Source organism: Ceratotherium simum, unplaced genomic scaffold (assembly GCF_057802395.1).
Source record: "Ceratotherium simum simum isolate JZ-2026a unplaced genomic scaffold, ASM5780239v1 HiC_scaffold_43, whole genome shotgun sequence".
NCBI classification, from domain to species: Eukaryota; Metazoa; Chordata; class Mammalia; order Perissodactyla; family Rhinocerotidae; genus Ceratotherium; species Ceratotherium simum.
Window position 1 is genome coordinate 2,340,085 of NW_028261259.1, and position 21,411 is coordinate 2,361,495.

At 40.5% G+C, this 21,411-nt stretch overlaps 1 protein-coding gene across 1 annotated transcript in view; it reads right to left on the minus strand.

The window, feature by feature from the left end:
- Positions 1-21,411, minus strand: part of LOC147911374 (5'-3' exoribonuclease 2-like) — a 171,690-nt gene that overhangs the window by 143,601 nt on the left and 6,678 nt on the right. Inside the window, exons 2-16 of the mRNA XM_087428022.1 lie at positions 19,546-19,812; positions 14,969-15,096; positions 14,775-14,886; positions 12,711-12,822; positions 10,916-10,974; positions 10,750-10,839; positions 9,900-9,972; positions 9,740-9,790; positions 9,104-9,261; positions 7,800-7,874; positions 7,580-7,713; positions 7,425-7,482; positions 7,234-7,341; positions 3,077-3,121; positions 1,497-1,628 (exon numbers count right to left, since the gene is read on the minus strand). Of these exons, the coding sequence (XP_087284148.1) occupies positions 1,497-1,628; positions 3,077-3,121; positions 7,234-7,341; positions 7,425-7,482; positions 7,580-7,713; positions 7,800-7,874; positions 9,104-9,261; positions 9,740-9,790; positions 9,900-9,972; positions 10,750-10,839; positions 10,916-10,974; positions 12,711-12,822; positions 14,775-14,886; positions 14,969-15,096; positions 19,546-19,812 (1,602 nt within the window). The remainder of the gene's footprint in view (positions 1-1,496; positions 1,629-3,076; positions 3,122-7,233; positions 7,342-7,424; positions 7,483-7,579; positions 7,714-7,799; positions 7,875-9,103; positions 9,262-9,739; positions 9,791-9,899; positions 9,973-10,749; positions 10,840-10,915; positions 10,975-12,710; positions 12,823-14,774; positions 14,887-14,968; positions 15,097-19,545; positions 19,813-21,411) is intronic.

Below are 21,411 nucleotides of genomic sequence, written 5' to 3' on the forward strand. Positions count from 1 at the left end.
GATAACTATTAGAATAATGAAATTTAAATATCCCAACTTATGTAATTTCCTTGGATATATCATAGCAAAAGTTTACATAGGATACTGTACCTTATATAATATCTTTCCTCCCTCTACAACACTCTCTCTTTCTCTCATGCCTATTAGCCTGAAATAAGCAATAGCTTTGATTACCTTTTGTCTGTGTACATTAGTTCACGGTCTGTTCCCTTACCCCTGCTGCTGCCCTGCCGGGTGCTCTGAGCTCATGGTCTGCTGCTATTACAAGAAGCTACTGAACAGAGCATAGCCTTGCTGGCTGAGATGATTTGTTTCTGCAGTCTGGATTACAACGTTCAAATAAGGAGGAATACCATGAGGCAAATCCATTCAGTTCCTGAGTTTATAAATAGGGAGCAACCGAGCCAGCCCTGATGGCCTAGTGGTTAAAGGTCGGCGCACTCAGGGCTGGTCCAGTGGCTTAGCGGTTAAGTGCGTGCGCTCCGCTACTAGCGGCCCGGGTTCGGATCCCAGGCGCGCACTGACGCACCGCTTGTCCGGCCGTGCTGAGGCCGCGTCCCACATACAGCCACTAGAAGGATGTGCAACTATGACATACAACTATCTACCGGGGCTTTGGGGGAAAAAAAAAAAAGGAGGATTGGCAATAGATGTTAGCTCAGAGCCGGTCTTCCTCAGCAAAAAGAGGAGGATTAGCACGGATGTTAGCTCAGGGCTGATCTCCCTCACAAAAAAGTTTGGCGCGCTCCGCTTTGGCAGCCCAGGTTCGGTTCCCGGACGCAGAACCACACCACTTGTCTGACAGTAGCCATGCTGAGGTGGCGGCTCACATAGAACTAGAAGGACTTATAACAAGAATATACAACTACGTACTAGGGCTTTGAGGAGGGGGAAAAAAAGAGGAAGACTGGCAACAGATGTTAGCTCAGGGCAAATCTTTCCCAGCAACAAAAAAAGAGCTCTAAAAAAAATTTGGATAATGAGAGCTACCTTAAAATATGTATTCAGATATAGTCCACGTCTGAGTTGGAGAGTGAGAGTGTAGGCAGTGAGGAGTACCTGTATTTGACAAACTGAGGAATACTATTCTGCAAAATGCCCATAACTGACCCCTGGGAGGAAAGGGGAAATACGGCAGCAAAACCCCCCTCTTCTCTTGCTCTAGCTGTGAGACATCTGGAGGTCCTGTCATGCTTCTAGCACCATCACCACCCAGCACCTTTGGGGCAGCAGGAAGCACTGGGGCCCGACTGCATTAGAGACACACTGCAGCCACTCAGCTCTCCACATTCACATGCATGTTCTCTTCTTCCACATCATTCAGATATTTTCACATTAATAAGGGTTTAACAGAGTTAAAGATATCTCAAGGCAAAAGAAATTGAGAAAAACTATAAAACAAAACAACGCCAGGCTAAGTGATAAATTCACACACAACTGTGAGAGGCATCTGAAAGTCACCACTCTGCAATGCTACATAAAAATAAGTTACTCACAGAATTATTCTGCATCCTCATTTCATAGGCTGCTTGTCTCGGATTACTGGCTACTTGAGAACCTGGTGAATCTCTTGAACCCAAGGCATGAGGGGTTAATATTCCACCAGGAGTGAAGGCTGGTTGATCTCTCTAACATAAATGGAAATGAATGTAGAAATTAAAATTAAATCACAACACAGTTAGATGACAGGAAGAAATGAAGGCAATGGAAAAGAGTCCCTGCTGTAAGCTCTTTAAAGATGAAATGGATTTCCGTTAACATTACAGGGTTGTCTACAGTTTGATTTGATGGTAACTTACCCTGTAAACAAGAGTCTGTAATACTTAATAACTCTGCTATAAAAGTACATATAATACACTTTTCTGATACATAGAAGCTATTCAAATCTCATTAGGTTATTCCCTTATGTTCACTTACAATTTCAAAACGCATTCAAGACACAATTTTAGGCAAATAAAGATAACTATTAAGGTAAAAAAATAAGCCAAGAGTTTGATTTATACTTAGGAAATACAACTTCTATTTATCCTTCACCTTGATGGAATTTAACTCTTTGTTTCCAATTAGTTAGAGCTATGATTATAGCTACAGTAGGTGACAGTCATGGATGACTGATAAAAGATATTTTTTAAACAGACACTGACTGAAAGAAAATAATAATATATAAGGTAGACATCAAACATGCCCTTCCCTATCTAAGTGGTTCTGAACCCACCTGCAACAATCAATAACTCTACTTTTCTCCCTTATAGGTTCCTGAAATTGCTCGATTCTAATAAAATATAATAATAAAAGGTGGTCCCCAAACTCCATTTGTTTAAAATCCAGTAAGGAAGACAAGAAAAACAAAAACTTAAGAAGTTAAGTGACTATAAAGTGTTATGCAATTAACTAAGCAAACAAATATCACAAGCGAGAAGCACTAGAGTTAAAAGAAAGGACTGCTCAACCTGAATTACAAGCAGAAGCAATAGAGAGGCCTCGTGGAAAATGTTAAGATGGGAGGGAGCCGTGAAGTCAGAAACCCATTTAGAGGGACCAAACAAAGGCAAGGCTCTGAGTCAGGAGGGACTTGGTATATTTAGAAGACAACTGGGGAAAAGCAGGGTGAGAACTTGACCAGATCATAGTATGCTCTGCACGCCAGACGAAGATAGAACTGGATACTGCCGGAACTAAGGAGTCACTGGTAATTTCTGAGCAGAGAAACAACAAAGTTTCGAGTGTTGTGTTCTAGGAAGAGTAACCTGACAAGGATATAGACAGAATGTAGTAACTTTCAAGAAGATACAAAGAGCTAACTATTTTTATTACAAAAACAATACCCAATTACCGTAAAAAATTCAAATAGCTAAGTGCTACCCGGCCCCTCTGGCCCATCAAGTGTATCTCCTCAGACTCTAGAGCTTAGAAAGGACTTCTTTAAAACTGACACCAGCATTCTTTCTCCAGGTAAGAGGCAGCTGGGTAGACATTACGTCCCTAACAAACTACTGGATAAGGAATAAAAAGCTATCTTCCTCCCAAATTGTAAATGTATGTTATTGCCAATCTGATGAAATTAATTAAAACTCACCTTCATTCTCTTTCTTTTTTCTTTCTGTCGTCTTCTAAAACTGTCCTAAAAGTATAAAATCCAATTATTCTGTCAAATAATTACACAAAAATGTAAGAGTTAAACATTACCAGGAATGATTTGGGAGACAAAGTTTTAAAGGAAGACCCCAGAAACGTAACTAATTAAACTAGGCAATGGCCTATATGTTCAAAGTGCTGCTTATCAGAACTTTAGATAGACAGAGAGCATTCTAAATTGAGTTTAGATACAATTTAATTATTCCTCTTAATTTTTTTCAGATAGTTTTTGATATCATTTCAGGAAAGAATGCAAGAGTCATAACAAAGACCCTCTGTTTTACCCTGGAGCAAGTAGCCCACCAATACGGAGAAGATACAAACAAGTAACTCCCCACTTACTTTGGGCAACTCAAAGGCCTCCTTTACCCCAGAAAGCATTCCTCCCACGCCCAAGTTTCTGTGAGCATCAAGGCACTGAAACGACAGCTACGGTGGCCATGGCGGCTGCTGTGGACTAAAACAGGGGCCAGCAGGTACTGTACTGACTGTCATTCTACTAGCAGCTGCACTTCCATCACTTCCAAGTCAGTACTGCCACCTGCAATATAACACCCTATTGAGATCTGAAATTTGTGCTTTCTGCCAGGAGAGGGGCTGAATGCTGGACACATGGTGACTGACGACCTTAAAACCTCCTCAGACAGCAAAACCACCAATTCCTTTAATCAAGCTTTTGCCCCATCTTTACACTCGTCTAGGTCACCAATGACCCACAGACTGTGACATCCATTACTCAGTTTTCAGTCCGTATCTGACCGTGACTCTTCCTTCTTGATCCGTGCTCTTCACTTGGCTTCCAGGACACTACACTCACCTGGTTCTCCTCTTTCACTCTTGCTGAATGCCTTCACTCCTCAACTTCCCAACACCTTAATATTGGCGTTCCTCTTCACCCAGTACTTGGATCTCTCACTCTCATGGGAGTGATCATCCAGTCTCACGGCTTTAAACACCATCTACGTGCTGATGACTCCCCAGTCAGGACCTCTCCCCACTCAACATCTCCACTTGGGTGTACAAACTTCACATGCCCCAAATGGCATCCCCACCCCTAGCTTTGTGCCTCCCAGTCTTCTTCATCACAGCAGCTCAGACCATTTTTCAATTGCTCAGACAAAATGCTTTGGAGTCATTCTTAATAGCTTTCCTTCTCTCACCCCTAGCATTTAATTCACCAGCCAAATCCACTAGTTTTACCTTCAAAACATGTTCAGAATCCAATTACCTCTTATCAATCTCCACTGCCACCATGTTGGCTCCCTTGGATTATCGCGAAAGAGCCTAATTGGGCTCACTGTTTCTATCTTTGCCTCCATACAGTTAGTCTCAACAGGGCAGCTAGAGTGATCCTTTTATAATATGTGTCAGATCTTGTCACTTTTATACTCAAAACCCTCCACTGATGCAGAGTGAAAGCTAAAGTTCTTATAATGACCTATAGGGTCCTACCAGATCTGGCCCTCCACCATCTTTCTGACCTCCTCTCCTACCCCTACTACTTTCCCTTTGTTTCCTCTGTGCCTGCCACACTGGCTCCTTGCTGTTCTGTGAACATCCTGGGTAAGCTCCTGCCCTAGAGCCTTTGCACTGGCTATTCCTTCTGTCTGAAATGCTCTTCCTGCAAATACCTGCATGATTACTCCCTCATATCCTTCAAAGTCATCTGTCAGTGAGGCCTTCTCTAGTCATCTTTTCTAGAACTGCAATGTCCTCATGTCCACCTTCCCAGATATTTCCTCATCTGGTTTTTTCTTCACAGCACTTATCACTCTCTAACACATTACACACTTTACTCAGTTTTTGTGTTTATTGTCCATCTCCCGCGGAAGAATATCAGCTCCATGAGGTCAGGAATTTTTGTCTGCTTTTTTCTTTTGTTTTTTGTTGTATCAGTAACACTCAGAATACTATTTGGCACACGGTAAACACTTAATAAATATATGCTGAATAAATGAAGAAGATTTGCAAGACAAAAGGCAAACATCAAAGCTCATAAAATAAAAAGCATCATATTTCTGACCTAACTGCTCAATTTTAATAATAAATATTGATGTATTCCTCTTTTACCACGTATTCTGCTGGTCAGTTAAATACCTATTTCTAAGGGTGGTAGTTACACATAAGCAAAATAGGTACACCTGGTTGGACTTTACTGATCTTTAATTTTTGTGTGCTATGAACTCCTTTGGAAGTCTGTCAAACGCCGGAGACACACTTCCTGGGAAAATACACACACCTAGATACTATTATATTGAATTTCTCAGGGTTCATAAATTTCCCCGATGTCCAACCATGCTGACAAACATCATATGATGTCAGGGATACCAAAAACGATCCAAAGCTTTAAAATGCCCTCTCTGCCAGGCCAGCTGGAAACTTTATTACTCAAATCTGAAGCACTCTGGTATCTATCAAATCCCATACATCCCACTCTAATGGCAAATATCACCAATACTTAATAGTACAGAGTAACCTAAAACCACATAAAAGGACTGTTCTAACGTGAGGCTTTTACACCAAGTACTACACCATCTGTGTAGTTTTTTCTTAAGCATAAATGGCAGCAGGTCAGGTGGAGCCACCATAATTGTTGAAGGCTTAGTTAAAAATGGCTGTCCTGATAGATATTTGATATCCTAGACAAAGTCAGTTATGCTATTTAAATTTTACATGTGAAAAATTCTTGCCATCACAGAAGATTACCAAGTACCAAAGGCTTTAAAAAGAACACTTACAGTCTACTCACACTGGTATATAAAATGGGACCCAAGGTTCTAAAAGAGATCACTAGCTATAGCATACAAAGCTGAAGAAAATATAAAATCTTGTCAGATGCAATGACATGTTTTAATCTGTTAGGAGATAATGAAGCAATGTAGCAATATTATTATGTTGCTATTTGCTCAAAATAGCCATATGACTTTTTATAGAATCAGTTTCTAAAAGGATTTCCTTCACTCTCTTTCTAAAAAGCTACTATCTGCTCATTTTACCCACTGCTTGCCTCCCTTGCCACTCTTGCACAATCACCCTGCAACCTACTCTGCCTCCAGGCTACTGCCCCTCCACCCCACTAACTCTTCAGGACCTCTGAGCCCCTGGCCATGGACTAGGGGCCTATCTCACTCTGACGCCTCCGGCAGCACCAGTGGCTTCTCATCTCTTCAGGGATTTCCTCCCACCTCTCTAGAACTGACTCCCGTTTCTCCTTAAGATCCATGCTTCTTAAGGTTTCTGTTGGAGGCACTTGAACTCCATACAAAGCTCCAGGGATTTCAACTTCACACTCATGACGTGAAGTATTCTGCTAATGTTCTCAAATCTCCTTCCAAAAGACTTCTGCCCTGAGCTTTACACATATCCATCTAACTGCTTCACGGACTTTTCTCCTCTCAGGTGTCCTGTGACGGCTCCAACTCAGTATCTCCAAAATGAAACTCAATTTCTACCTTGTCCTCACCCCAACCTGCTCCACCCCCACTGCTTGCTGTCTCATGACCGGCCCAACCACACTCCCAACTGCCCAAGCCAGACTGGACTTCTCACCTAAGCACTCACTCCATCATATGTCATCAACTTCCAAGTGCTTTATTATTTTATTTCCTTCTTTCATGTTGAATTGCTTACTCAGAGCTGCAACCCTCTGCCTAGACTGATGCTATCTAACCCAGAGGCCCCTACACTCCACTACCAGAGTACAGAGTTCCTAGGTCTTCACCTGACTTCCACAGCATAAACATTTCCTATAAAACATGGCATCCACTAGTTCATTCCCAGCATTCTTCCAGTCTTGGAACCCTCATTTCACATCCTGTTGATCAGACACGTGTTTGGATTTTTATCTTAATCAGGATTATGAAGAGAGAAAAAAATTACAGTGCAATTCACACAGTGTGCAATACACAGTTCCACACAGCAAGCATCACAGCCTTTATAAAATAATCAAAGCACTGGCCACTCATGATTACATTGGCGTTTGACACACATATATAATAATATAACAACGCACTCAAAGAGGTTAAAAGTACAATCACAGGATCATCATAGCCTATTAGAGACAGGAGCAATTTAGCTACTGCAATAGAAACACTTTACCTCATCATCCTTTCTCTTTTTAAAAATGCTATCCTCAACTTCACCAACTGCTAACATGATCATCTGTACTCTTTGCAGATTGACATAACCACTTTCTGTAAGGTAACCCTGTAAGTGATAAAATACATGTAAAATAATCTTCTTATAAAAGCAAATACTTCTGCTTTGAAATTATTCAAGAATGAACTCACCCCAGTTTTGTGAACCACATTTTTGTATATGTTAACCAAACGGTCAACTGCACCTTCCCTGCCACCAGGAAACAAACATTATGTATTAGGACCAGTACGCACTGTAAGCAAGAAGGCTGCAACAGTAGTTTAAAAACCCACACAAACACACATACCGAATCGCTAACGACAGCAGGTGAGGAAGGAAGTCATTTCCCACAAAGAAGCACATGAAGACCCAGTCATCAGTGCTCCTCTCGACATCAAATGTGAACGGTAGGCTGGCCATGGTGAGCTCTCTTTCCAAATACTACAACCAAAAAGGAATGCTGCCATTAAAGCTATGAAATGGCACTCTGCTTTAGAGGGCTGATTCTAGTGATTATTGCTCCATACCTCACGAAGAACATTAAGACAAAGGAAGATAAACTCTCCTTCTGCACAAGGAAGACTATCTGCAAGTTCATCGTGCTGCAACAAAAGGAGTAAAGATTAAACAAGTCTACTCTAAACCCTGTAATTTTTTTCCAGTGAAACGAACATTACAGCTTTTTTTAAAGCAAGATCCATTTTAATATTACAAGTACTAAATAAAAATGAACTCACCAAACCATTTTAAAAATAAAAATTACCCATAATCCCAATCATACCTAGACCAGGGATCGGCAAATGTTTTTTGCAAAGGGCCAGATAGTAAATATATATATTTTAGCCTATGCGGGACACACAGGGTCTCAGTTGCATATTCTTTCATGTTTTATTTCGTTTTTACAACCTTTTAAAAATATAAAAACCAGGGCCGGCCCCCTGCATAGTGCTTAAGTTTGGCATGCTCCGCTTTAGCGGCCAGGGTTCGCAGGTTCAGATCCTAGGCCTAGACCTACACCACTAGTCAGCCGTGCTGTGGCGGCAACCCACATACAACATAGAGGAAGACTGGCACAGATGTTAGCTCACGGCTAAACTTCCTTTAAAAATAAAAAATAAAAAAAAATGTAAAAACCATTCTTAGTTCATAGGCCAAATCTAGAGGGCTGGAGTTTGCCAATCTCTGACGGATAGCCAACCAGTATTTTGATGTGTATGCCTCTAGACCCTTCTCTGTGAGCATACAGTATATTTCTTACCTGCTTTTTTCACTCACTATGTCTTTTAAAGAGGTACCATATTCTTAAAACAGATAGAAACCTCTTTAGAGACTGGATATAATCAAGTGAACCCAAAATATGCAGAAACTAGGAGTAACTTAAAAGTATCAAGAAGTTTAAAGTATCAACAAGTTTAATATATTTGATTTGTAGTTCCTTTTAAGAATAACCATTTGAAACATTACTTGTACAAACAAATCGTGTGCCATGGACATTATTACCTATGAGACTTAAGCAACATATACTTACAAGCTATGTTAGAAAAAGTGGAGAGTAGAAAGAATGAGTACATGCATGCTTTTGAATGTGTCTTTAAAGAGTTTTCAAAGACACATTTCTACGAGAGGGAACAGAGAAAGTAGGTAAAAAATCTAATCAAAAATAGTCTTCTCTTTATTTTAAAAATGAAGCGACCTGAATATATTTAATGCTGTTCAATTATACACTTAAAAATAGTTAAAATGGTATATTTTGTATTATATATATTTTATCACAAAAAAAATAAAATAAAATTTTTAAAAAATGAGGCAACTACCATCTCAAATTTCTTACCTTTCCCTTCTTTTCTCTTGGCAAACCTTCACAGTCCTTAACTTCATGTCCAAACTGATTACAAAGAGCACATGGCTTGGGTTTGTTTGGTTTGAATTCTTCTCTAATAATGGTAAAGTTGGGTTCATGTGTAGCAAGGCCGAGCATAATGAGATCAGCTATCAATCAACAATGACAAAACACTGAACCGTGAGCACTTTCAGAAGATCCTTACCATAACCAAAGACATAAGACATTACCATAACACAAGACACCAACACAAAGAAAAGCCCAAAGGAGCACACAAACAGAGGCAGCAAAGCCAAAATGCCTAAAACTTCCTAGCAGTTCTCAGTCAACAAGATGTCCCCCAGATACATGGGCCTAGAGTGTAGACTACCACTCAGGAGTCAACACTCGTCCATTTTAAAGGTATGTGCAGCCATATTAAAAGGTAGAAAAATGTAAAAAAAAAATTAAAGATAGGTAAACATTAATCACAGATTAAATAACTCAGTACTAATTTCCTCTCAAACATAAAATCAGCAAGGCACTTTAGAATTTCCAGGCAATCATGAATAACTCATTACTATACACCAACTCATCAACTTGCTATGGTTTAATCCAAGAGACTCAAATTCCAAAGAAGAAACTTACCATCTGCTCCACATAAGCAATGATGAGTGTTTGGGTCATGGTTAGGCTGAGCTAGAGGAGGAGGAAACATATATTTATTATATTTATACCAGAGGAATATCACATTTAACCATTTTCTATATAATGGCTTGTCAACCAGATATTCATAAGTGATTTTTACCTCTTTGTCTTCTACTGTAATGCATAATTTTATGTTCTCCTTCACCAGGAGCACTAGCATCAGATAAAATAACCTATAAAAGACAGTTTTTAACACTTTCAGCTCATCTCCAATTTTCTAGGACAAAAATCAACAGAACTGAGTATCTTAAAATAAACTGGGATAATTCTATTAAGATGTTATTAATTGGAAATTTTTCTTAATAAGGTGTGTGTGTGTTAAACACCAAAACTATTTACTTACTGCATGGAATAGAAAATCAAATGTCTGGGTTAAACTTAGCCATTAGAAAAACCAACCAGTCACAAGTCTCTACCATTCTCACTGCTACCTAAGGATACAGCACTGAAGCATACAAGCCCTGGGAGTAATCAATAAAAGATACCCAGTAAATACAATTTACCATACCTAATAATAGGGAAATAAGCTTATGAACCTAAAATTACACAAAAGTTTGTTTAAATTTTACTTAAATACTTAGGAGAACACAGTTATTCTTTAAAGGCAGCCCCACGACTTTAATTTTGCTATATTTTGATTTCAAATAGAAATTTTCATTTAAAAATTACTTTCATACATAAATAGATATTTTTTAAATCATGAGTACCATTTTATGGCTTCATAGTGACGGTAAGAGGACAAAAAATTGGCATTGAGAGAAAATTCGACTGTCTAAAACTGGATCATGCAAGACATCCCATTTCTAATAACCCTGGCAGCTTCTCCTTTCCTCTGACAGTCAACTAGTATTTCACAGGGGGGAAAAAAGAAAAAAATACTATCAGTCATATCAAAGTATAGACTCAAATATCACCTTCATCTTTTTGAAGTACCAAAATGTGAAACTTACTGTCAAATTTTTCCACCCAGGATCATTATTTAAACGATCAGCTATGTAATAGTGAAGGCATTCAGCAAGACTGTCCATGAACTCGGTTCCCTAAAATGATAGAAGGAAATAAATTAAGCTATCATTTAAGAGTTAGCAATAGCCAGCAAAGTCTGAGACTACTTACTGGTGTAATACAGTTGCTGTCAAATCTTTCTTTTATTTCTTCTGGAGGAAGAAAGCCACCTAGAGAAAAAGAGGCAATGTTTTGTTATCCCCATAAAAAGTGAGGTAAACTACTCAATATTAAGCCCAAACAACAAAAACAGTAAGTTCAAATACAAAAAAATGAGAATATTGTCACTTGAGGAACAATGTTCCCCTTTCTGGGAAGAAAATAAGATTCCTCTCCTCAAATTTAAATAAAGCTTTAACATAAGTGTCAAACAATATATAGTACACAAAAGATACTATATTGTTATATAAAAATATAAAAATTATGATGTTCTTCCTAAGGCCCTCTGCAGCAGAATACACACACGGGTTAGGGATTCTAATTTGATACCAGTTCTTAAAATAAAGGTGCCTTAGAAAAACAAAATTAGGGCCAGCCTCGTGGCTTAGCGGTTAAGTGTGCGTGCTCTGCTACTGGCGGCCTGGGTTCGGATCCCGGGCGCGCACCGAGGCACCGCTTCTCCGGCCATGCTGAGGCTGCGTCCCACATACAGCAACTAGAAGGATGTGCATCTATGACATACAACTATCTACTGGGGCTTTGGGGGGAAAAATCAATAAATAAAAATTATAAAATAAAAAGAAAAACAAATTAAAATGCTGAATTTATCACAGCTTATGATAAGAAATAAATGATAAGAAAAATATCAGCTAGAGGAATAAAAAAATCCTATTTTTCCCTCTGTATCACTGATTAGCTTTTTCTCAAGACACAAACATATTTCATAACATGTTCAAGAAAGAAGACATCTTTAAAATCAAAAACAATCTGTTATAGATACAAACAGGTTTTAGAGTATTAGTATAAGCTACAGCTAAAAGTAAGTGCATACTCGCATACTTCTAGCAAATTAAAATAACATAGAATGTATCATAATTGCAGGCTTGACCTGACTACACTATGGTGTCTTTTTTCAACTTCCAAGTGTAATATCCTGAGCCAATAAACTGTGGCTTTCCTGGTCTATCACATTGCCCTATGTAACAAAACACCAAACAAACCCCTCTGCTACAAGCACACCCCACCTCACACACAGGTGTCCTGGGAAAGAACCAGTCAGAGGGGGCATGAAGACCTCTTGACCTTTCTCCTCTCTGAGCTTTAGCCAACTCCTACCTATGTGCCCATCAGGAATTTCAAGGCTTTGAAGAATTGCAAAAATGGCCACATCCCACCCCTCCCCTCCTCAAAACTGAGAGAACCCTGGGTACCTCACTGCCTCGGTTCCTGCTACATCGATCTATAGTGACAATGTGTGTGACTTGGTGAAAGCCTGGAAATATGGATCACATCATCCCAGGCCTCCTCATATAGACCTCTGAGTTCTAAGAGGAAGCAACAGGCAAGCTACCAAGACTGATTTGAGAAAAATCTTTACAGAATGGTAGCTTTCTAATAGCCCCCATTAGAAAAAAAGAAGTAAGAAGCACTTAAAATATTTCTATTTTACAGATACATAAAAGTTAGCAGAAGAGCTGCACTTGTCCTGAGAGGGACTGACCATCTGCTCTCCCTACCAGAATTCCCTCCTTGTATTCCCAAGTTTCTCTTTTACTACAGAGTTTGGAAACAAATAGTGAAGAATTCCATTAACAACTTTTCCTCAACAGTGAACATAAATTTTCCTTGCATATTCTGGGATCCTAAGTAAATTAAAACCTTATCTATTTGTAAGAAAAAGTGGCCGCCCCTCCCCCTTCTGCATACATCTTATAAAAAGTCCACCTTCAAGATTCACTTTCTTTACCTTTTGCCAGTATTTCTTCCCTGACTCGCTGCTTCTCTACTGCTGCTTCCATTCCTTCCTTTGATGCTCTGAACCTCCTCGAACGCTGCTGGCTCATTTTAGCACGTGGTGCCTGAAAAACATGTATTTCACATTCACATAATATGATTCAAAATATTTGCAACTAAATCTGCACGTTAATTTGAATCAGTTGTTTTATAAAAATAGTACACTAAAATGGAAAAGGTAAGTAATATGTCTAATAATCCTTTCACGACAGACAGGAGATCCTGAGGACTTAAATTTGGACCAAGAACCTAAAAGCTGAGCTCAGTGAGTGACATATCAAATGGACAAACATCCTATGAAGCCACAGCACTTAACAGTGCAGGCCCCACGACCTAATGCCAATTCCACTGGGTTATGGTGCTTCAAAGCACCCAAGAAGAAAGCTCACTTGACTCAAAGACTCAGCCAGCAGACAATGACTACAGAACCAGGATCAGGAAGAGCTTCCTTCTGTCCTTGCCTAAGAGGAAGGACGGTCTCCAAATGAGATCCACAATGCCCTATAAAAGCAAAAAAAACTACTTGATCTGTAGGACCCCAAGGCACTTCCATTTTGTACTTCCCACAATAAGCTTCATAATCACCACTCTGTCTCTACAAGCACAGCAGGAGACAGGGAACAAGGTTTTTACCAAAAGTACTTTTAAATCACTCTAACCAAGTGAAATTTAAATCACTGGATAAACCTGAATGAAGTGAACTGGACTGTAAGGTTCTGAAGTTACTGAACTGAGTTTTGGGGTTGGAAGGGACTCTAAAGTATCCTGTCTACAAAAAATAAGTTCTTTTATATTCTCTTTTAAACAGTTCCCTTTTCTGTAAAATGAGACCACCTAATCTAATTCTTTCAAGCACCAAGTTCTATGATCTACATTTATATTTTAACAAAAAAACATGTTACAGACATGAGCACGTACACAACGCACACAAATATGTACATATTTTATACTTGATCTAGCAGTAAGGGCATACTGCAGTAAAGTTAAAAATTTTCTTCAAGAAACTTAGCTAATGTGAATTAGAATATGCTCCAAATAAGACATATTCCTGTTCCCTTTATTCTTTACTCCACTTTTAACTACAACTTAACAAGTTATCAGGTAGCTAAGATTTTTCTTTGAGTAAAGAGAACCTCACAGAAAAGTTAATCTCCTTGGACCCAAAGTTTTCTGGATTTTCAAAATCATTCCATTAGCTACTACAATTGCTAAATCTAAAAGAAAAAGAGAATCTATTTGCATATGGCTAAATAAATTTAGGCTTATGATTTACCTTAATTTTCCTTGAACCCTGGTATATAGTTTGCTAATCAATTATAACCTAAGCTACTTGATATTATTATCATAGGTCAGTAAGTTATTCCCCTCTTAAGGTCCTGTGATGACTAATCACCGCCTATAGGATAAAATCCAAACTCCTGAGTATGGCAGGTGAGGCCTTCTTCAAGTCATCACTCTACTTCCCTTTCCAATCTAAAACTCCTACAGTTGCCCAAATATGTTAGTGTGATCACAGGCATGGAGAGTGTGTTTACCTGCCACATTTGAGAAGTCCATGAGGTCCTCCCTCCCCATATCTGTCCCATCCATCCCCTTCCACTGCCCACCAATCTCCAATTATTCTTTATCCTTCAAGAAATGGGACAAAAGTCACCTCCTCTCTATCTTCCAACTCTCTTAGTAGCACTGACACCTTCTTCCCTCAACATGCTGCATGTGTTATCTAGTGCCTATAAAGTCCATAAATAACTAACCTCACTCATTTATCTAAGTCTCTGTCCCTTTACTGGTAAGCCCTTCAAAAGCAAGGGCAGTCACCAACATCCCCAGCATTTCACAGTACTTGGTACAAAACAGACATAAAAAGTGTTTGAATGCATGACTGAAGGAGGAGGCCTGCTTTCTCAAATTTACCACACTCAATATTTTTCTTTATTTAGCTGACTTTCATTCTAGACACTGGGAACACAGCAAAAACAAAAACGGAGGACTCTAAGTTAATTATTTTAGCACTTACCACTCCATCTATTGCCATGTAGAGAAGTCGTCTTGGTCTTACTATATTGAAAAGTCTGTCAATGTATTCAAAAATTGCAACCATCATTTCATCTTCGTTTTTTGGTGCTGGTCTATAATGATAAGCAAACAATGTAATATAATATAGTACTCCTCTGTAACTGGTGATGTCAGTGACAAAAACAGGTTACGTACTTGTCTTCAGGATGAGTACAGGGATGGATGAGTCCATTCATATCCAAATACAGATTACCAAACTCCACGTCATTTGGATTAGGTTTACTGGCATCAACAGGAATCTTTACACCATTGCATTCTTTTGGCTATGAGGAAATGATAATTAATAGTAGTTTGATTGTTCAAGTCTGAAATTGATATAACCTAGGCTCAGTAAGTACCTGTGTTTCATTTCTGAATTGGAAATAAAACACTTTAAGCAATCTTTAAATTATAAGTTATCTTATTCCTTAAAGCAAACTGAAGTAGATATTTCATTTGTAGAAAGTAGACAGTTTCCAACACAAGTTAATCTTCTCTATGTGGGGGATAGTTATCAAATTTCCAAATCATTCAGTTGTCCAAGCGAGAGACCAGGGGAGTCATCTTAGAATTCTTTTCCCTTACCACCCATTCCAATAAGTCCTGTCAATTTAACATGCAAAACACTAACCACATCAGGGCATCAGCTCTCACCTACAAGACTGGAACAGTCTTCGTATGGACTGCCCACCTCTAGACTCTCCTGTCTCCAGCCTACCCTCTATGCTGCCAGAGTTTTTTTTTCTAAAATACAAATGTGGCTGCATTTTAATCTTGTCTGATTCTCCCAATGATTCCCATAGCGGGTGTAAACCAATGAGCCTGGACCCATCCTAGTCTCCTGTCCCACCACGATATTGTTCAGGTCCACCCCATCTCGTCTAAGTTCCTGGAAAACGCTCTCATCTCTCAATGTCTTTGCACACTGCTTCCTCTCTATCAACACCCACTTCCTGAAATCTTAGTAATTTTCCAGGGTCAGACTCAGATCAAATGTCGTTCATTTTATAACGCTTTGTACTCATCTCCTAAGAAATTAATTGCTCTTCCTTCTGCATTTCCACAGAATTTTGCTTATTCACTTGTAGCACTTCCATGGTTTTATAATTAATTTGTCATTCTAACCCAGCTACACTGTGCATTCTTCAAAAGGTAAGGACTGTGCCTTACTCACTCCTGGAGGCACTCAATTATACTTTTGTGATAAACATTACCTTTGTCTTTTTCTCCCAGAGCTTCAGCAGATGATAAGAATATGAGATAGGTTTTTACTGTTACTAATAGTAAAAGTCACTTAAAAAATAATAGTTCCCCAACACATGCAAAGCATCATTTGTAACAGCAAAAAACTGTGAACAATTTAAAAGCCCACTATGTACATGCTATATCATGGATGAACCTCAAAAACATTCTAAGTGAAAGCCAGTCATGAAAGACCACAAAAGATTCCATTTATATGATCCAGAATAAACAAACCTATAGAGACAGAAATAGATTAGCTTTAATCTGAGGGTAGAGGAAGGGGAAGGGAGATAGGAAGTAACCACAAGTGGGTACAACATTTCTTTTGGGAGTGATGTAAATGTCCTAAAATTAGATAATAGTGATTGTTGTACAACTCTGTATATATACTAAAAACCACTGAATTGTACGCTTTAAATGGGTGAACTTTACGGTATATAAATTAAATCTCAACAAAGCTATTAAAAATAGATAAATAAACGGTCAACTTAATTAGGAAAAAAAAGAGCCCAAAGAATGCTTTAATAAACTGTGATATGTCCATATAGCAGAATATCAAATAGAAGTAAGATTCTAAGAAATAGACCTGGATGGTCACAAATATATTGCTAAGACAAAAAAGCAAGCTGCAGAAGAATACATACAGTATACCACTTATCCAAAGTTATCAAACAGACAAAACAATATTAGGTATTGTTGAGGGATGAATACATATGCAATGAAAGCAAAATTAGAAAAGCAAAGGAATGATAAACACCAATTTCAGGACAGTGGTTATCTTTGAGAGAGAGGGAAAGGAATGAGATTGAGCTTCAGTTTGGATTTATAATTGGGAAAAAAGGATATCAAAAGAGATTTAAGGGCAGAATAGGGAAGAAGCTATCAGACAGTGTTCCATACCTCCGTGCTATGAATCAGGAAAGAAGGGTTCAATCAGAAGCAGTGAATGGGATAACTGGTAAGGAAAGCAGGAGGTCAATTTTTGGGGGGTCTATTGAAAAAGATAACCTGATGACCCCCAAACATAACAAAACAAATTCTATGAAGGCAGGAGGCTCTCTGCCTATCCAACTAACCTCTACACTCCAAAGTCCACATTTTCCTCTCTCCTGCACCAAATAGACACCACACTCAGGAGAATCCAGACCCACTTTCTTTATGCTCCCCAGGAAGCCAGATAGTTAGTATTTTAGACTTGTTGGCCATATAATCTTAGTTGCAACAACTCATATCTGCCTTTGTAGAGTGAAAGCAACCATAAAGAATACAGACATGAATGGGTATGGCTGTGTTTCAGTAAAACTTTATTTACAAAAACTGTACACTGGCTTGCTAACCTCGGCCCTAGTGCCTAGCACATGACTAGGCATATTGTAGCTCTTCAACGGATGTTGCGTATAGCTACATGAGAATTTCTACTCCCACTACCTAGAAAGTATAGCACGGGGAAGGGTGCATGGGGAGGTCCTAACTTTGAGAAAAGAGCTCCAGGCATTCCCACTAAGAAAACTGAACATACTTTCCTCTCAGGAGTTACTGTAGATATAGTCAACTCATTAATTACGTAAACTTAGAGTTTCTTTCTTCAAGAGAAGATTTTGATGCTCACCAAAGGAACGCACTCCTCAAGAGCCTTGCCAAACACAAGCCAACGTGCCTCCTGCTGCATTAAAGAGATCCTCAATCAAAGGGCAGCTAAAAGGAGAGCCACTCTGAACACTAAAAACAATTCATTTCAAAGAACTTTTCAATATCTCTTGGATTTACCAGACGACCAGAAATTAGTACCCTCAACTGAAGAAAGGAATTTTTAAAAATCTCAGGAAGCAGCTTTCCAGCAAGCCTAAAGAACCAGGTGTGACAGCAACAGAAATAAAGACCTCAAGAAGGAGTCTCCAAGAAGAAAGAGGACTTGATAGAATACCTAATAAAACAGCGAGTTTGGATGTGGAACCGTATAAAGAGGAAAACAGAAAGAGAACACCAAGAAAAAGACAAAAGTAGCACAAGAAAAGAAACAGTATCGCAGCATAACTTGAATCTGGAAAGTGACAAGAATTTACAATACTATTTGATTTTTCAGCTCTTAAAACAATCCCATATACAGCCAAAGCCCTGACAGTTTAACGTGGGATGCCAACAAGGCAAAAGGACAGCTGGCAAGCTTGGGGTGAAGAGTGAGAGCAGCAGAGGTAGGAAAGCTAATACCTAACCTTAGACAGTGAGAAGTCAAGGGACCCTTTAAATAGAAGATGTAATAAAAAAGACACATCACTCAAAGTTATAAAGCTCACCAAGAGAAGAAATAAAGACAGTGATTTACTGTTAGGAACGGGGCAGGGGATGCCGCATAAGTGACGCAATCCTCTCCTATCACAGCTAGAATTCAATAGATAGATCCAAAACCAATAACTCAGGCATAATCATGATATCTAGAGACAGAACCAAAACAGTTAAAAATGGTTATCTCTACAGAGTAGAAATGGGATGAGATGCAAGTCAAGTTTGATGGAAGTTTTAAAAACAAAGGAAACCAGCATTCACTTTAACAGTTTCTCTTTGGGGAAAACACAAGGAATACTGAAACTGCCGTCAAAACAAGGCTTTCGGTTCCTCCTGGATAGGAGCTAAGTAAAAATCAAGATCTCACCAACCTCAGCAAAAGAATGCAGTTCACTGTGACTGACGGGCACTTCCTTCAAAAACGAAGGGCGAGGGCATGAAGCGCCGCTGAACCTTCCCAATCCAGAAATTCCAAGCACAAAATCGAACTCTGACGGGATCACGGCAGCGATAAAGAAAACTCAGTAATGGCCAGAAGTCGACATATACATTAACAAACAAACAACAAAGCATTTAAGTGCATCCAGGAATTCTGAAAATTTCAACAAGCATTCTGTCCAGCAGTCGGGGCACCTAGAGAAGGGGGCACTTAGGAGACTTCTATCCCGTCCTAGACGTTTCTAAGATGCTGCTTTCACCGCAGGCTCTAAAACAGCAACAAAAGTCCTTTCACACCAGGAGAAAACCTTTCAAGCACGGGCAGTAAACAACAAAAAGCTCGCCGCGGGGGGTTACTTGACAAGGTTGTGAGAGGCTGGGATCAACAGGTGCGCCCCTGCTACCCAGCTAACTCAGCGGACCAGGCGTGTGCAGCCCAACACCTTCGAGCCTGTTCTGAAACCCGAAACGCGCTGTGCCGAGAGGAAACAAGGCCGTGGGCGGGGCCTTCCGGGCCGGAAAAAGCGGGCAGGGGAGGAGCAGCCCTCCAGCGAGCTCAGACCCCGCTCGGCCCTCGCCCCGCCGAGGCTGCTCTCCCAGGGCCCCGAAAACGAGTGTCGGCGACCAACCGCGTGTCGGGCTGCGGCCGCCCGCGGGGCCGACAGAGCAGCGCGGGCCCCGGCACGGCACCCCGGGGACAGGCGGCGGGTCCCGAGGGCCGTGGCCGAGACGCGCTGGGGCTCCGGGCTTGCCGACAGGCACCTCCTCACCTTCTCTTCCACGCAGTTGACAAGGATGGACGGGGACCTGCGGCTGAGCCAGCGAAAGAAAGCGGGGCCTCCCACAGCAGCGGCGCGGCCCGGGACGAACGTAACCACAAGACACAGGCGGCAGCGGCAGCCGCGGCACCGGGACTTCCTCCCACGTGCGTGCCGTGGACGGGAAGTGATGTCACGGCGCCGCCGCCGCAGGGGAAGCCGGGAAGGAGGCTCCGGGCCGGGCTGGTTGTCGGATTCGGGCTTCTGCGGCTGGCCTCGCTTGCGGCGTCAGCTTTCAGTGGAGCCAGCCCTGAAGCCCGAGGTCGACCTCATGTGAGTCGCGGGGAATCCCGGGCTGCGCCGGCGTCTTGCTCCCCCAGCCCTCGGGTTCCACTGGGGCGGGATCCCCGTGCTCCGCAGGCGCCCGGGGAGGTAGGTCTTCCTTGCCGGCTTGATCACCTCCTTTTTCTCACCCATCTCAATTCAGAGTAGAATCAAAGCATCTAAACACACTCATTATTTCTGTGTCCTGGTTTCTCCCGGTTTTGTGCCACAGTACGTACTTGGACTATGAAAAGGAATATTTTTAGGTGTTTTACACGAATGATGGCTGGTTTGGTTTGCGTAACTCCCTTTAGTTATAAAATGGGATCTAGCCGGCATTTAGCATCTAATTCAACCTTCCAGCTACATTTATGAGTATAAAATAATTGCTGATATCACTCTCCAGCATTTATTTGAGCGCTTACCACGTACTAAAACTTTGGCTAAGGGATTATCTCATTTAATTGTCACGTGAACCTTCTGAGAGTGTTACATATTATCATCTTCATGTAACAGATGAGAAAGCCGAGCTGTAAAGGGGTTAAGTTACTTGCTTATTCATACTGCTGTGTTTCAGTCCAAGTCAAGATCATTTAATGCTCTGTCCTTACACTAACAGGATGCTTTTAGCCTTTATTTTCTGATGGCTTCAAATCCTTTTTTTAAGCATATACAAAGAGATCTGGAAGAAGAGAGATTTATGTCCATTTGTTCAAGCTTGGAAGTGTTTCTCCATGGAATCCCCTCTTGGCTTGACAAATCACGCTCAGTCCTCAAGGCTCACCTCAAGAGGCCTTTATGAAAGTATTTCTCCGTGCTACCTGGTGTGCAAATATTTACTGCCCCTTCCTCTGTGGTCTGATGCCACTTTAAACTTCTTTAAACTGTTTAAACTGCTGGTGTGGAAATTAAGAGAAATGGTTAGCCCATGTTTTACTTAAGGACAGCCAGAACTATTCCGTAGTACTGTGTCTATTGTGAAGTCCCTCATTTCTTCTGGAAACAGGCCCTCCTCATCAAGTATTTGGTTCCCCTAGGAGGTGCTGTGTTCTTGTAAGACCACACACAAGGTAGGTGATTGAACAGCTGGGCAAATTGGGCCATTGAGAGTCCTTGCCCAGCATTTTTGAACTGAGAACCATAGGAAGGCAAGGCAGTCCCTCCCAGATAGCTGAAAGCTGAAAGAGAATGGGACTTGCTGCCAGTCCGCAATGAGAGAAGCAGATTTAAGTCCCTGGTTCCGGTGGTTTTGAGTACAGCTAAATCCCTCTTCCTGCAGTTTGGTTGGTAAACCTATTCTTTAATTCTATGAGCCAGGAAATTCTCCTTTTGTCCCACGCTAGTTTGGGAGAAAACAATGGAAACCAGAAGGCAGTGGGATAGCACATATAAAGTGCTGAAGGAAAAAACTGTTAACTAAGAATTCTATATTCAGGAAAGGTACTGTTCAAAAATGAAGAAAAAATAAAGACTTTGCCAGATAAACAAAAATTGAGAGAATTCATTGCTAGTAGACCTGATTTACAAGAAATACTAAAGAAAGTTCTTCAGGCT